This window comes from Rhinopithecus bieti, unplaced genomic scaffold (assembly GCF_001698545.2).
Source record: "Rhinopithecus bieti isolate Rb0 unplaced genomic scaffold, ASM169854v2 scaffold_25740, whole genome shotgun sequence".
In the NCBI taxonomy this organism is placed as follows: Eukaryota; Metazoa; Chordata; class Mammalia; order Primates; family Cercopithecidae; genus Rhinopithecus; species Rhinopithecus bieti.
The window spans coordinates 923,146-940,955 of NW_016811705.1; the positions used below are offsets into that span (position 1 = coordinate 923,146).

Consider the following 17,810-nt stretch of genomic DNA (forward strand, 5'->3'; position numbering starts at 1 on the left):
GTGCAGTGGCCGGATCTCAGCTCACTGCAAGCTCCGCCTCCCGGGTTTACGCCATTCTCCTGCCTCAGCCTCCCCAGTAGCTGGGACTACAGGCGCCCGCCACGTCGCCTGGCCAGTTTTTTGTATTTTTTTAAGTAGAGACACGGTTTCACTGTGTTAGCCAGGATGGTCTCGATCTCCTGACCTTGTGATCCGCCCGTCTCGGCCTCCCAAAGTGCTGGGATTACAGGCTTGAGCCGCCGCGCCCGGCCGGCCTTATGTCTTAAAAAAAAAAAAAAAGAGAGAGAGAGAGTGGGGCATAGAAGTCTCCAATTATTGTTAAATTGCCTGTTCCTCTGGTTCCTTACATCTTTGCTTAATTTATTTTGGGGCTCTGTTGAATGCACGTGTTTATAATTGTTACGTCTTTCTGATGGATTGTCCCTTCACCATTATAAAATATCCTTTTTTGTTTCTAATAGCAATTTTGTCATTAAAAATCCCTTAACTGATATTCGTGTAGCTATTTTAGCTCTCTTATATCTCATTAAGAGTAAATTCTTAGTTTTCAAGTTAAATTTTTGTCATCTTTATTACTTATGTATTTATTTATTTGAGATGGAGTCTTGCTGTGTGGCACAGGCTGAATTGCAGCTGCACGATCTTGGCTCACTGCAACCTCCGCCTCCCAGGTTTAAGCAGTTCTCCTCCCTCAGCTTCCCAAGTGGCTGGGATTACAGGTGTGCACCACCACATCTGGCTAATTTTTTGTATTTTTAGTAGAGATGAGGTTTCACCATGCTGGCCAGGCTGGTCTCAAACTCCTGAACTCCAGTGATCCACCTGCCTCGGCCTCCCAAAGTTCTGGGATTACAGGCATGGGCCACCGTGCCCAGCTACTTGTATTTTATTGTTGCTCTTTTTTTTTTTTTTTTTTTTTAAGACGGAGTCTGGCTCTGTCCCCTAGGCTGGAGTGCAGTGGCCGGATCTCAGCTCACTGCAAGCTCCGCCTCCTGGGTTTTACGCCATTCTCCTGCCTCAGCCTCCCGAGTAGCTGGGACTACAGGCGCCTGCCACCTCGCCCGGCTAGTGTTTTTTTGTTTTTTTTTTTTTTTTTTTAATAGAGACGGGGTTTCACCATGTTAGCCAGGATGGTCTCGGTCTCCTGACCTCGGGATCCGCCCGCCTCAGCCTCCCAAAGTGCTGGGATTACAGGCGTGAGCCACCGCGCCCGGCCTATTGTTGCTCTTATAACTAAACATTAACTGAAACTTCTTATATAGAATTTTACCAGTAACCATCCTCAAAAGTGGTTTTCAAATGTTAAGTGGAGTGTAAATGCTTAGAAGGGAAAGATGTTCCCTGGGGATGAATAGGACCAATTCCTGGGAGACACCTTCCTAGAGAATCTAGGATATAAAATTAGTAGTTGTAACTATTTTATTTTATAATATTTTAATATCAGTGGTAATATCAATAGCTATCATTTGCTAATAGTCCCCTATTGCCTATTTTTCCATTCTCGGTTTCATTCTAGGCACTATGTCCATCACTTTGCCTATATTATTTAAACCTCTCAAAAGCTCTGCATAATAGATAGTGTCCTCAGTTTATAGATAAGAAGTACACTCAGCAAATTTATGTAATGGAAGCCCATGGGCTTCCAGCAAATAAAGCAAGGAGCCAGAATTTTACATTGGCAAATTTCTTATTACTGTCACTCAGTGAGTCAGCTACCAGGCCACATATGGATAAGTAGTTTCAAGTACCATAAGAACTAATAGGGATAATGTGAATTTGAACTAATTTGAGATACTGTTAATAAATTACACAAATGATGTGTAAGTAACAAAAATTTTATGAGTTGGTACCACTAGAATTGAAAGAGAAGTATATAGCCAAAAAGCAAAATGATAGCCAGCACTATAAAAAATGCAAGCACTGACAAATTGCTTATTCCCTTTTCTTTCTCTTGGTATTTGCTTTGCTGGAAATGGAAAGGAATAGCAAATACATCAAAGAGAAGATGGAGCAACTACATTATCTCATAAGCAATTTTTTTAAAACTCATTTGATGTTTAAGTTTATATTTTTCCCCCAAGTAATGCGTTGACACGGTCAGAAATTCAAAGACACAAGATACAGTAGGATATTTAATGAAAAGTCTTTCTACCATGTCTGCCAGTCATGGAGCCAAGTAAGTTTTCTTACGTGGTTATAAATTACAACCATTGTTATAAATTTCTGGTATTTCATTGCAGTTTGTTTCTCTTTTTCTTCTCTCTCTCTCCTTCATTCTTCTCCTCTCCCTCTCTCCCTACACTTACACAGAATCTATGAATGTGAGAGTTAAAGGAACAGCAAGGGATAGGGAAGTACCCAGGGATTAGCAACCATGGAAAACTGATAGTACAAGGGAAGGGAACTGTTAACAAGAGCTGCAGCAGAGGGAGAGAGCTCCTTAATAGGACCTGTGATCTTTCATAGAGAAATGCAAGCTACTTGCAGTGAGGGAACCAGGGAAAAGACTTTCTTTAACACTTTTACCACTCTCTGATGTTCTGGTCTCTCCTATCATTTGAACACATCAGAAGCTAGAGGGCAAGGTTGCCTAAACTTTTTTTTTTTTCTTAGCAGTATATTGTAGATACCATTTTGTATTCGTGTATAAAGAGCTTTTTTTCTCTCTCTCTATTAAAAATAGCCTGGATAAAGAACTTTTTTAAAAAACAGCTGTGTACATACATAGATGTATGATTACTTACATAATCAGTCTTCCGTTGATGTACATATAGGCTTGTTTCCAATCTTTTACTGTTACAGACAGTACTTTTATAAACAACTTTGGGAAATAATTTTATGCATGTGTGCAAATATATCTGTAAGATAAATGACTAGAAATAGAATTACTGGGTCAAAAGTATGTGCATTTGTAACATAATAGATATCCTATAATTGGCTTTTGTAGAGATTACACCCATTTAATCTCCCAACAGTGTATTGGAGTTCCTGCTTCCCCATTGCCTTTGCCAACATGCTGCTGTCAATACATAGAACTAGTTATATCTGCCACCTTAGCATTGAGCAAAGCTCAGCAGAATGCCCACTCAGGTATTTTTTCTCTTTTACTATGAAATAATCCATATATGGAAAAGGAATGTATCCCAGTTTCATATGAGAAGAGATAAACAGGGCAAAGTCAACAACACCATTGAAAAAGCTGACATAAAAGGGCAAAAAAAAAAAGTAACTTTACAGTGTAGAAATGTGGTAAACCCTACAACAGCCAAATAATCAAGGTCATTATCACCAGTAATGATTCATGTAGGTATTATGTACGTTTGATATGATGCAATGAAAATTGCACTTTGCCTCTGTGGTCTTGTTCCCTGAAAGTCCTAACTCCAAGAGATAATGAGAAAAACAGACAAATTCCAATTGAGGGATATTATACAAAATACCTGATCAGTACTCCTCAAGATTGTCAAGGTCATCAAAAGCAAAGAAGTCTGAGAAACTGTCATAGCCAAGAGGAGTGTAAGGAGACATGACTAAATCTAATTCACGTGTCTTTATTCTGTTCCAGAATCTTATCCAAGATACCACATTACATTTAGTCATGTCTCCTTATACTCCTCTTGGCTATGACCTTGATTATTTGGCTGTTGTAGTGTTTGCCACATTTCTCCACTGTAAAGTTACTTTTTTTTTTTTTTTTTGCCCTTTTGTGTGAGCTGTGTCAATGATGTTGATTTTGCCCTGTTTATCTCTTCTCATCCTTTTAATTCTTTTGGGTTCTTTTTTACATTTATTGTGATACTGATATAGTTGGATTTTTATCATCAGATATTGTGCATTCTATATGTCCTACTTTTTCCTTTAAGTTTTATGCTTTATTTCTCTACCTAAGTGGTTATTCTTGAAAAATCTTGGCTTTTATCTCTTCAGATATTGCTTTTCCCCCATTCTTTCCATTCTCATTTTGTAGAACTCTGATTAGAGTTATATTAGACATTTTCCCTTTTTTCCTTACGATAGAATTTCTCATTTCCTGGGCTTTGTTATGCTCATACACTACAAACACTTGGCTGTTTAATATATTATCCTATCCCCTGCATTTTGTGTAAACTGGTGTTTACATCTTGTCAGTGAGGTTACTGTATATATATTTTTTTTACAGGAATATATGATTGTGTGCTTCTTATTTCATCACATCACAAGGCACATAATGTAAGACCGATCAGTGTGTATAGGTATTATCAGCCTGATCCATTCGATAAAGTTAACCTATTCATTTCCACCTAATGGTTTTAGCAGAGATTGATAATTTATTATTCATTGCCTCTAGATCCATTGTTTCATTAATTAATACAAAACATTGTCATTCTAATTTTTTCATTCTTTCTCCATTTATTGGCTTAGAAAATTTATGTTATCAATCAAGAAGAGATTGCTGAGTCAGAGGGTAAATTGCACATAGAATTTTGCTGGGTATTGCCAAATTTCCTTCCACAGGTACTGAACCATTTGTATATTCACCTGCAATATGTGAGTGTGACTATTTCCTCATGCTTTGCCAGTAGGATGTGTTAGCAAACCAAGATTTTAGCCAGTCTGTTAAGAAAAGATACCTTATTGTAGTGTTAATACACATTTCTTTATCAGTGAGGAGGCTAAACCATTTTAAAGTAAGAATACTTAGATCGTAAAAGGGTACTATAGAGTAAGAAATATATTTTCCCCAAACTTAAAACTTCACGGCTTCAATTTTATGGGGGTTTTACATTTTGACTGATATACCAGGGTATCAGTTACTCCATAAAATGCTCTGCATTGTTTTCCTCTAGCCACATGACCTTCTGTCACTCACATGAACTCAACCTATTTCTTCTCTGCCTACTCATAAAATATATCATTGGCTTATTTCACTACGTAAAAAACAAATATGGACTTAAGAACTCAAGTAATAATCTTTTCATATTAATAAAATTTTCTAGTAATATTTACACTTAGCCTTCAGATAAATGTTTTTTTTTTTTTTTTTATTTTGCTTCATATATAAGTTCCTATGTATTATCAAAATAAAGAAAAATTTAAAAACCTAAGTCCTATTCCATGGTGATTTAGTCTTTGAATAACCTTTGTTGTCAAAGTTTATGGTTAGAGAACTCATTTAGTTTTTTTTTTTTTTTGGAGACAGAGTTTTGCTCTTGTTGCCCAGGCTGGAGTGCAATGGCACAATCTCGGCTCACTGTAACCTCCACCTCCCAGGTTCAAGCGATTCTCCTGCCTCAGCCTCCCGAGTAACTGGAATTACAGGCTCCCACCACCATGCTCAGCTAACTTTTGTATTTTTATTAGAGACGAGGTTTCACTAGTTTGGCCAGGCTGGTCTTGAACTCCTGACCTCAGGTGATTCACCCGCCTTGGCCTCCAAAAGTGCTGGGATTACAGGCATGAGCCACCATGCCTGGCCCTTCATTTAGTCTTTTGTAACCGTCATTGGTATACCTTCTTATGAGGCAAATGACTAGGATACCTTCAGAATAAGAGTTTCTTGTGTTACTGCTGGATCATGTTTGGTCTTGCTCCCTAAGTCTTAAAAGTAGATTAGTTTTTAGAAGTATCTTTCAACAGTGTGAGGCTTTCTGGGTACACACTGTATATGAATACAAGTAGCTGAATTACAGGTCCAAAACATAATTATACCATTTTTTTTAAAAGGAGCGGAAGATAACTGCTCTTTACAGAATCTGAATTCTCTTGATGTCTTCATTCTGCCTTTACATTTCCAGATTTCTTGGCTCCACTGACTCCTTCCTTTGCTCCTTGTCCTGGATCTTTAAGGAAAAGGGCACCTATTCTTTTTTTCTCACCTGAAGATTTCCTGAAATTGTCTTATTTTTATTCGAGAGCTATATACCACAGAATTTTTCTCAGACATCTCCTGTCTTTGATTATGCCTTCTACTCCACTGTCCTATCATGTTTAACATCGTTTGCCATTTTGGGGTGACCATACAGTTTAAAACTGGAAGAAATAATAGCGGACACAGATTGTTACTACATAACATTAAGTACTGAGCGCTTCATGTGAATTGTTTTAATTTTTACAAAACTCTGATATACATAACACCTTCATTGTACAGATGCAGAAATTCAGGCCCAGAGATGGCACTTTGTTCCAGTTGACACAGCAGACCCAACCTAATCCTTACCCACCTTGTTTTGTTACAGCCTAATGAGCCTAATACACAATCTTCTCATATACAGGGAAGAAGAAAATTCAGTGGTAATGTCAGGTTACCTTCCTCAGGATGATGGTTACCTGAAGTTTATAACTCATTGTTCTTGTCTAAAATACAGCTTTTCTTATTAATAAGAACAATTATATTATCATCATGGAAAATGTGAAAAGTATACATATGCTTAAAGAAAAAAAGACAGTGGGTTATATAGTTAACTGGCATATATGTAGTATGTACATAGTGCTGCCAGTTGTTTTTATGTGTTAATAAAGGATGATTGATGGTGGTGGCAGTGGCGGTGGTGGTGGTGGTGGCGGTGGTGATTTTTTTCAACAAAGTCTTTCACTTCCAGTTGGAAGGCTCTTAGCATGCCTGCTTGGTTTTGCCTTGATTCAGCTGTGCTTTTTCTTCTTCACTTGGAATTGGCCTTCTTTTCACATCAGAGACTTCAAGTTTAGGTCAAGATTCATTTATTTAAAAAAAAAAAGAGCAATTTTTAAAAACTCTTTGTATCCTTACCCCCTGTATAATCTTTACCTAAAATTTTCTTAACATTCATCTGTACAGTTTGTACCATACTATCATATCTTTATTAATTTTGCCTTAAAAGTTTTCAGTTGTTTTATGTATATTGTTTGTCCCTAACTAGATTGTAGACTCCTAGGGGGCAGCAGCTAGTGTGTTAAATATAATTTACATTTATTTTAATACATAGTAAAATGTGTTTACAGTAGGTGCTTAATAAGTACTTAGTAGTTCATCTTACAGCTCACAAGTATTCTGTAGGCTATTATTTTATGAGTATAAATTTAAAATTTCCTTTGGCATAAGTTATGTAATCATAAGGAACTACTGTGGTGATCTTCAGTGATTAAACATGGAAATGTAATATATGAATATATAGATATGTCATATATAGCTATGTACCATATATTTTTATATATAATCACATATATAATCATATATGTATATATAATCACTTATATGTAATCATATATATGTATATATATAATCACTCATCTGCTTTGACCTTAAATCTTTATTCTTCAGGGTTGTTTGGGTTAGTTGGTTTGTCTGTGGGCTTTTTTTTTTTTTTTTTTTGTCAGATACTATTTTGGACCAGGCATGGTGTCTCATGCCTATGATACCAGTACTTTGGGACGCAAATCACCTGAAGCCAAGAGTTTGAGACCAGCCTGGGCAACATAGCAAGATACCATTTCTACAATAAAATATATATAATTAACTTAGTTATCTAAAAAGTTGTCCGAGAACATATCCCTTCTTTACAAACTAATGATTAACTTTTTGTTATTAAGCAAAGTAACTTACAGCGTAAGTTTGCAGGATGTTTGTTCTTACATAAAGATGGTAAAATCTCAAACTACCAGCAGAGCAGTGAATCAAAGATGAAATTTATGTAAGCTTGTCTGGGGCTCTTGGACCTAGCCTCCAAAGTGTAGTGTTTAAAACAGTGGGGAATGCTAGAGAAAGAGGTAAAACTCTTTACTATGTCATTAGGATTCCCACATACTTTTTTTTTTTTTTTTTTGAGACGGAGTTTCGCTCTTGTTGCCCAGACTAGAGTGCAATGGCGCAATCTTGGCTCACTGCAACCTCTGCCTCCCGGGTTCAAGTGTTTCTGCTATCTCAGCCTCCCAAGTAGCTGGGATTACAGGCACGCGCCACCATGCCCAGCTAATTTTTTTATTTTTAGTACAGATGGGGTTTCACCATGTTGGCCAGGATGGTCTCAATCCCTTGACCTTGTGATCTGCCTGCCTCAGCCTCCCAAAGTGCTGGGATTACAGGAGTGAGCCACCGCACCTGGCCTCCCACATACTTTTAATCAAGTTTGTTGTATTACTTGATATCTTCAATAAAATTCACATTTGTTGGCTTGGGACCATATAACTAATACTTCCTTTTCTTTTTTTTTTTTTTTTTCCTTAAAATGTCCATTTAACAACGGATTGAGTCAAGTACTGGCCAGAGAGTACTGTGGCTAGGTCCTGTGCCATTATATTCCAGTGCCTTGTAGAACAGGCCAAAGTGCCCGATACTGCCAAGTACCATGTGCTAAGATAGCTGTGGCCTAGAGGGTCCTTGAGAGTGATGCCAATCATCATTAAAAAGCATTTTTTAAGCACCTATCTGTACATGGTTCTGTCCTAGGCACTGTACAAAACGAGTTAAACAGACATGGCCCCTGTCCCCTGGGAGTTTTCAGTCTAAGATGATGCTGACATGGACAGACATAAAGGATACTGAGACAACTGAACAAACATTGAACAAGAACATAAAGTACTAACATTATGCACAAGCAAAGGGGTAAGTGTATTTTGTGGGGTAGTATGTAAAGGAAGCCTCATGGGACATGGACAGGGTGGGGTAGTCAGCCTCTATCAAGTTAGGTTAGTCTTTGCTGAGAAGTTGGGTTTTTATACAGATTTAAAGTAGGGACAGGACGTTCCACACATGTAGCAAAAAGACTTGGAGCAAGGATCAAAGTTTATATTGTTAAACTATCAGTGGCCTCAAACTTCTGCACTTCTGGATGGCTCTGAAAATGGGGTTGATGTCTTAGCTTTAGAAAGTTGCCATTTGAGGGCCAAGTACAGTGCCTCACGCCTGTAATCCCATCACTTTGGGAGGCCGAGGTGGGTGGATCATTTGAGACCAGAAGTTCTAGACCAGCCTGGGTGACGTGGCAAAACCCCATCTCCACTAAAAATTAAAAAATTAGCTAGGTGTGGTGGCATGTACCTGTAGTCCTAGCTACTTGGGAGGCTAAGGTGGGAGAATTGCTTGAACCCGGGAGGCAAAGGTTGGCATGAGCCAACATCACGCCACTGCACTCCAGCCTGTGCTATAGAGCGAGACTCTGTCTCAAAAGAAAGTTGGTATTTGAGTTTGGAGTAGGTCAAAATCAGTTCAATGCAAAGCAAAAAGCAAACAGAAAAAACATGGGAACTTGAGTGGCTTCTGTGAGCAGTCTGTCTTGCTTGTTGAATCTCTTTTATAAATTATTGGCCACTTAACAGAAGGAACTTATCTTCTCAGGAACTTATACCAGGTTGTCTTGTAAAGTACCTGCTTATGCTCATTAAATCATGTTCTGTGTTAGAAACTTTCATACAACAAAGTATAGAATTATGTTTCTCTGCCAGTCCAAGTGCATTGGTATTTACAACTAATTGATCATAACCAGTTACATATTTATTTGTTTCTTCTCCACTCCAACAGCTTCACTTGACTAGCCTCTAGGAGTTCTGGGTGTTATTACAAGCAATGCCAGCAAATATTGAACATTAAGTATTACCTACCTGCCCTTCAATCATTGACTTTTTTTTTTTTTTTTTTTTTTTTTTTTTGAGGCGGAGTCTTGCTCTGTCTCCCACGCTAGAGTGCCGGGAGTGCAGTGGCGCGATCTCGGCTCACTGCAAGCTCTGCCTCCTGGGTTCACGACATTCTCCTGCCTCAGCCTCTAAGTAGCTGGGACTACAGGCGCCCGCCACCACGCCCGGCTAATTTTTTTTGTATTTTAGTAGAGACGGGGTTTCACCGTGTTAGCCAGGATGGTCTCGATCTCCTGACCTCGTGATCCACCCGTCTCAGCCTCCCAAAGTGCTGGGATTACAGGCGTGAGCCACCGCGCTCGGCATCATTGACTTCTTAACTTCCAAGGAGTACCTGTAGCAGCCAAAACATAAATTTTAATTTATATTACAGTGGCAGCAAAAATCTATTTTTGTTTGCTATGTCTGCCAGACAAAACTGATTACTCCTTTTTTATTAGACATAGACTTACAAGCCCCAGTAGTTCTCAGCTCACTTTTTGATGTCATTTACATCTGAAATGTGAAAACTTGAATTTACCCAGAATATTAGGGTGTAGTTGTTCTCTTTACAGAAGCCTCTTTATTATACAAAAGAAGTAATAGTTTCCTTGCTAATTGCAAGCTTCTCTGGTACCCTTTAAATTAATAGATTTTTTAAACTTAATATTTATACAAAGCTTCAGTTGCCATTCATTGTGTAAACACGGTGCTATTGGAAACGTTAAGTGTTGAGGCCCACTAAGGCATTAAAAATTCAATAATGGCTTTTGAAAATATTGAAACTTTCTTACGCCCTTATATATTTAACTTGTAAGATAGATTTATTACAGTTCTTCCTCTACACCAGAATTAAGGTTTTCAAAGGCTGCTGTCTTGCCTTTTTCCACTTCCCGTAACTTTTTGTGATGTAATCTGACAGCAATAAGAATCTAGTAACTGTTGCTTTTTTCCTAAGTTTACGACCCCTGAGCCCAAGTCACGAGCTAGTAGCACATAAACTTCATAAGAAGAGTATCAATTAGGGAGTGTCATCCAAAAGATTTCAGTGATTGTTCTTACTCACCAAATAGCTTGCCAGATAATCTTTAGCTCTCAGAAATACCTCCCCTGGGTGGCAGTTTATTATTCTAATGGTATGCTTAGCACTAGGCATTTATCTTTTCTTTTAAATATTAAGCTAATCTTAGACTAGTGTCCGGAAAAGCCTTAAGAGGTTTAGACAAAGTAAACTTAAGAGAAAAGCCAAGACAGAATTTTGTCAGAAAAACTAGAATTAGGTGCTATAAAATGCAGCCTGTGCCTCCATTTTATCTGGTACATCTTTTGCCTATAACACAAGAGATGAGTAGAAAATTTCCAAAGAAGAAATATGAAAAAAAAATTTTTTCTGATACAAAAGAACTCACATCCAATGATATAGGAAGAAAATTGACCTTAGGTTAGAACCTTCTGAGATCTTCCGAGGAAAAACAAGAAAAACAATTCAAACATCTGTAGGTTGTCACTGTTCATGATAGATAAAAGTAATAGTCATGGGTTATATTTTAGGAATTATGCTTTCATTCAAATATTTGAATTTTTTTTTAAGGAATTATATTGCTTTACTCCATCAGTAGGTAGTTCCAAATACAAGATAATTCAGTTCAACAAATGATTGAGAGTAATAGGAACTTGAGATAGATCAATTATCAAAACATCATTTTCCCTTTGGAGTTTTTGTTTTCTGGTGTTTCGTTTTGTTTTGTTTTGAGATGGAGTTTCGCTCTTGTTGCCCAAGCTGGAGTGCAATGGCGCCATCTCAACTCACTGCAACCTCCGTCTCCCGGGTTGTAGCCATTCTCCTGCCTCAGCCTCCTGAGTAGCTGGGATTACAGGCGCATGTCACCACACCTGGCTGATTGTATTTTTAGTAGAGATGGGTTTCACCATGTTAGTCAGGCTGGTCTCAAACTCCTGACCTCAGGTGATCCACACACCTCGGCCTCCCAAAGTGATGGGATTACAGGCGCAAGCCACCATGCCTGGCCTGGAGCTTATTTTCAGATGCAAAGATCAGCAAACCTTTCTGTAAAGGACCAGATAGTAAATATTTTAGACTTTGCATGTGCCCATGTTCCAATAAAACTTAATTTACAAAAACAGACAGATGTCTGAATTTAGCATATAGCCCCTAGTTTCCCAACCTCTGTTATAGTAAGTGGAAATATAATTAATAGGTAAATTAGGGTATGTTAGGTGATAAGTGCTTTGGGAAAAAGAAAAATAGAGCAAGGTAATCAAATGGGGAGTGTGATGAAGTAGGGGTTTGTAGGTTGGGCTTCACTTAGGTCAAGAAGAGGAGGAAGGGGCATGGTGGCACACACCTGTAGTCTCAGCTACTCAAGAGGCTTAGATGGGAGGATCACTTCAGCCAGCAGTTTGAAGTCAGCCTGGACAATATAGTGAGACTCCATGTCTAAAAAGAAAAAGGAAAAAAGAGGAAGAACCAGCAAAGGAGACTGAAAATGAGTAGTGAGATAGAAAGAAAAACGAGAGATGTTCTCGACTTGGTCCAGTGGCTCACTCCTGTAATCCCAGCACTTTGGAAGGCCAAGGTGGGCAGATCGCTTGAGCCTAAGAGTTTAAGACCAGCCTAGGCAACGTGGCAAAACCTCATCTCTGCAAAAAATACAGAGGTTAGCCAGGCGTGGTGGTGCACACCTGTAGTCCCAGCTACTTGGGAGACTGAAGAAGAGGACTGCTTGACCCCAGGAGGCGGAGGTTGCAGTGAGCCAAGATGACGCCATTGCACTCCTGCCTGGGTGACAGAGTGAGACTCTGTCTCAAAAAAAAAATAAAAGTTCAGAATAAGCCAAAGAAGAGGAAAACTGAGATTAGATTTGGCTAAATGGAAGTTGTTAGTGACCTTGATAAGCAGTTTTGGTGAAGTGGGTTCAAAACTAAGGAGAGTATCAGATAGAGGGCCGGGCGCGGTGGCTCACGCCTGTAATCCCAGCACTTCAGGAGGCTGAGGCGGGCGGATCACCTGAGGTCAGGAGTTCAAGACCAACCTGACAAACATGGAGAAACACTGTCTCTACTAAAAATACAAAATTAACCAGGCGTGGTGGCACATGACTGTAATCCCAGCCACTGAGGAGGCTGAGGCAGGAGAATCACTTGAACCCAGGAGGCAGAGGTTGTGGTGAGCCGAGATCGTGCTGTTGCACTCCACCCTGGGCAACAAGAGCAAGACTCTGTCTCAAAAAAAAAAAGAACTACAATTCTTCAGGGGAATTTCATTGCAAAGGGAGCAATGAAATGAAGCAGTGGGGCAAAAAGGCTCAAGAAAAAATTTGGTTTTAAATTTTTTTTTTAACACAGAAGAAATAATAGCATGTTTGTTTGATGAGGAGCCAGTAAAGAGCAGGGAGAAATTACATAGGAGAGTGGGAGAGAATTGCTGGAGCTGTGGCCTTGAGTTACCGAGGGGATAGGACCATCTAGTGCATAAGCGAGGGGACTGACTTCAGCTCGGTGGGATATTGGTTGATGGGTACATGTGCTGGAGGGAGTTGGTAAATGTTCTTTTATGGCTTCAGTTTTCTGATTAAAAAATTTCTAGGCCAGGCATGGTGGCTCATGCCTGTAATCCTAGCACTTTGGGAGACTGAAGTGGGAGGATTGCTTGAGCCTAGGAGTTCCAGACCAGCCTGGGCAACACAGGAGACCCCATCTCTACCAAAAAAAAAAAAAAATTTAAATAAATAAAATTACCCGAGCATGGTGGTGCACATCTGTGGTCCCAGCTACTTGGGGCGCTGAGGTGGGAGGCTCGCTTGAGCTGGGGAGGTCAAGGCTGCAGTGAGCCATAAGCACGCCACTGTACTCTAGTGTGGGTGACAAAGCAAGACCCTGTCTCAAAAGAAAAAAGAAAAAAATCTAATTATCAATCGATACAAAGGTTGAAGTGCTGAGGTTTTATATATACCTATTGTCTTTAACTTCTACTACCAGCATTTGAGGGATCTTTGGTGACTAAGATGACTTTTATTGTGCTTTCTGAGGGAGTTACAAACTTAACCCAGCAAATTTGTATGTTATGAGAATTCAGCACTATATTCTGAGATTAAATAATGATGCACGTAATGCCTGTGGCACAGCGCACAGTCTCATGTAGACCCTCAAGAAATGCTATTTATTAGAGGATGTAGAGTTGGTGTGCACTGAATTAGACTTGTTTCATCTCTCTGGTCCCGAAAGACACCTTATCATTGTTTTAAATGTTATGTAAGTTAGAGCTTGACAGTAATAAGTAAATATGTTATATGTATGATAAATGACAGTTCCTTTGACATCTCTTCTAATGTTCTTTCTACTTTACAATGTATAGTCTGTCTTCATACAGTGACATAGTGATATTATTGGCTCCAGTGATCAGCAGGGAGTCTTGATCAGAGGCTTCACAGATGCATGCTTTGTTCTTACCTGTTTAATTATTTTATCATCAGAATCCTATGTTAATTTATTTGTATAGAGAAAATAAACTGTTTTTGTGTATAGCTTCTGCCTTTAGATTATAAGTTCCCAGAAGGTAGGTAATAATTGTTATACATTTCTAAGACGTTTTCATGTTTTTTTGGTGGCTCACACACACCTGTAATATCAGCTACTTGGGAGGCTGAGACAGGAGAATCACTTGAACCCAGGAAGTAGAGGTTGCAGTGAGCTGAGATTGCACCACTGCACTCCAGCCTGGGCAACAAAGCAAAACTCTGTCTCAAAAAAAAAAACAATTAAAAATTAAATTGAAAAAATAAACTTAGGGCCAGATGCAGTGGCTCATGCCTGTAATCCCAGCACTTTGGGAGGCTGAGGTGGATGGATCACCTGAGGTCAGGAGTTCGAGACCAACCTGGCCAACAGGGTGAAACCCCATCTCTACTAAAAATACAAAAATTAGTTGGCCATGGTGCTGCATGCCTGTAATCCCAGCTACCTGGGAGGATGAGGCAGAAGGATCACTTGAGCCCAGGAGGCGGAGGGTGCAGTGAGCCGAGATCCTGCCATTGTACCCCAGGCTGGGTGACACAGTGAGATTCCGTCTCAAAAATAAATAAATAAATAAATAAATAAGGAGGTGGAATTGGGGTCACAGGGAGCCAGGGGTTAGAGGTTTGGGAGAGCAAGGACCAGTCTGCCACTTATTAGCCGGGTGACCTTGGGAGATAAATTTAACTCATCTGTGCCAGTTTTGTCATCTGTCCAGCAGAGACCATCGGAGTGCCTGCCTCCCAGAGGCTGCTGCTGCCTGGGAAGACTGTTTGCGGCAGGGGCAGGCTGGATGGAGCTGGAGCCCGAGCTGTGGGGTCAGCGCATTCTCTCTGAGTGGGAGGAAGCCCACCCTCTCACTCTTCNATAAATAAATAAATAAATAAATAAATAAATAAATAAATAAATAGCTGGCCGGGTGTGATGGCTCACACCTGTAATCCCAGCACTTTGGGAGGCTGAGGCGGGTGGATCACCTGAGGTCAAGAGTTCAAGACCCGCCTGACCAACATGGTGAAACCCCGTCTGTACTAAAAATACAAAAATTAGCCAGGCATGGTGACAGACGCCTATAATCCCAGCTACTCAGGACGCTGAGGCAGGAAAACTGCTTGAACCTAAGAGGTGGAGGTTGCGGTGAGCCAAGATTGCACCATTGCACTCCAGCCTGGGGGACAGAGTGAGACTCCATCTCAAAAAAAAAAATAAAAATAATAAATAAATAAATAAATAAACTTAGATATTCAGTTATATTTGGCCTTTAAATCAGGGCTGAGACCCTTCCATTCTTCTGGAAAATTCTGGAGCTAAATTATATTGGGCTTAGTGGTAGTCAGAATACCTCCAAATGCTGCGTTTCCAAATAACTTCCAGAAGGAAGTAGTAATCAGATTTCAGAGTAAGCATATAATAATAGAAGCACAATTGGCACATACAGCTGTTGGAATGCTATAAAACTGGCTTCATAATCATAAAAGAAATTTGTTAGAGAATAATATTCAATTAAATACAGCATATTGAAAATCAAAGAGAGATAAATTGGCTTTATATAAACACAAGAAAATGGCCCTGGTTACGTTTATATACTGTATCAAGGTATACAGTGAGTGAAGTCAGAGAAATGATATTCTTACCAAATATGAGAGAATCTAATTGTTGCCAGGAATTTGATGGGAAAAGCAAGCTGAAATGACCATTTCACCGTGGCCAGTATGATTAAGAGATGAAAGTGAGAGGACTATTTCCTTTATAAGAAGCAACTATATTTGAGACTCTAAGTTTAGGTTCAGTAATAAAGATAAAAATTTGAGGAGGCTGTTTGCGAGAATTTATGAAGTAATATTTAGCTATTCGTGCAAATGACTGAGAAATTCTAAACTATTCTAGTCTGGGTTCCCATCAAATTTATAACAGTTATTTCTAAAGCATCAAAACGTCCAATTTCATGAAAGTGTTTTAGGCTGAGTGTAGTGGCTCATGCCTGTAATCCCAACATTTTGGGAGACCAAGGCAAGAGGATCACTTGAACCCAGAAGTTTGAGGCTATAGTGAGCTATAATCATGCCACTGCACTATAATCTGGGTGACAAAGTGAGACCCTGTCTCTTTTTGAGGGGAAGGTATTTTAGATCTATAGAAAATATCAAACTAGTCATTTTAAAAGTCCACCCTGTGTTGAACCTTTACTTCTTTTCTTTGTGTTATAGGTCCAGTGGTTTACGTCTTGGATCTTGCAGATAGACTGATCTCAAAAGCCTGTCCATTTGCTGCAGCAGGAATAATGGTCGGCTCTATCTATTGGACAGCTGTGACTTATGGAGCAGTGACAGTGATGCAGGTTCACTATTTTACCTATATAGTGATACTACTTGGTGTGAAGATCTATTAAAATGTTTTTTTGTTAGACATTTAAAAGTGTATTATTTTGAATAAGAACTAACATTCTCATGTTCTTTCTAAATATGTTATTTCCCCTACTTTTCTTTACCCAAAAGGAGTATATTATAGCTGTATCTCCCTTTTTTCATAGTGAATCTTGGAGATCATTTCATATAAGTATGCAGAAATCTGCATAACATTCTATCTATAGAATTACAGCGATTTACTAACCAACCTGTCTCTTGTGGTTAGACGTTTAGTTAGTTCAGTGTTTTGCTATAAAAACAATGCTGCATAGCTTGCAATCCCAGCGCTTTGGGAGGCCAAGGCAGGCGGATCACCTGAGGTCAGGAGTTCGAGACCAGCCTGGCAAACATGGTGAAATCCCATCTCTACTAAAAATACAAAAATTAAGCAGGCATGGTGACGCATGCCTGCAATCCCAGCTACTCGGGAGGCTGAGGCAGGAGAATCGCTTGAATTTGGGAGGCAGAGGTTGCAGTGAGCCAAGATCACACCACTGCACTCCAGCCTAGGCGACAGAACGAGACTCCATCTCAAAAAAAACAGTGCTACACAGAACTTGGATAAGTGGTCAAAAATAAAATTTTAAAAGAAAAGAAAACAGTGCTACAATCAATAACTGCTGCTGAAGATTAGAGAGACATAAATTTCAAAGTTTAGTCCCAAACCCTTGATTCTTCTTTTTATACCTTCTTCTTAAAGATTTCCAGCTATCAACTTAGTTCTTTTTGTGTTCAGGTCTTTTGTCCTGTTCTTTTCTCAAATCCAGTGCTGCAATGATCTCTTGTGACTTCATACTCAAAATTATTGAAATCAAACTTGTCATTTCTTCCATTTGAAACCTAAATTTTTTCTCCATCATCATTCCTCTGTTCCTGTTTCTATTTTCCTATCTATAGTTTATATCCTTTTTTTTTTTTTTTTTTTTTTTTTTTTTTTTTTTTTGAGACAGGGTCTTGCTCTGTATAGCCCAGATTGGCATGCAGTGGCACAATCATGGCTCACTGCAGCCTCAACTTCCTGGGTTCAGTGATCTGTCCACCTTAGCTTCCCTAGTAGCTGGAACTACGGGTGTGTGCCACCACGCCAAGCTACTTTTTTTGAAGGATGGTGGGAGGGGTCTCACTATGTAGCCAAGGCTGGTCTCAAACTCCTGGGCTTCAATGATCCTCCTGCCTCAGCCTCCCAAAGTGTCCCAAAGTGCTAGAGTTACAGTTGTGAGCCACTGCACCCAGCCCATCCTACATGTTTAGAATTATGTTTGACTCTTCACCCCCCTCAATACTCTCCACAAACCGCCCCCCCGCAAA

General features: G+C 39.4%; 1 protein-coding gene across 1 annotated transcript in view; it reads left to right on the forward strand.

Annotated features, from left to right (window-relative positions):
* The window catches only part of MARCHF5 (membrane associated ring-CH-type finger 5), a 41,634-nt gene that overhangs the window by 12,359 nt on the left and 11,465 nt on the right, over positions 1-17,810 (forward strand). The window contains exons 2-3 of the mRNA XM_017894708.1: positions 8,402-8,557; positions 16,305-16,435. Of these exons, the coding sequence (XP_017750197.1) occupies positions 8,542-8,557; positions 16,305-16,435 (147 nt within the window). The 5' untranslated portion in view covers positions 8,402-8,541. The remainder of the gene's footprint in view (positions 1-8,401; positions 8,558-16,304; positions 16,436-17,810) is intronic.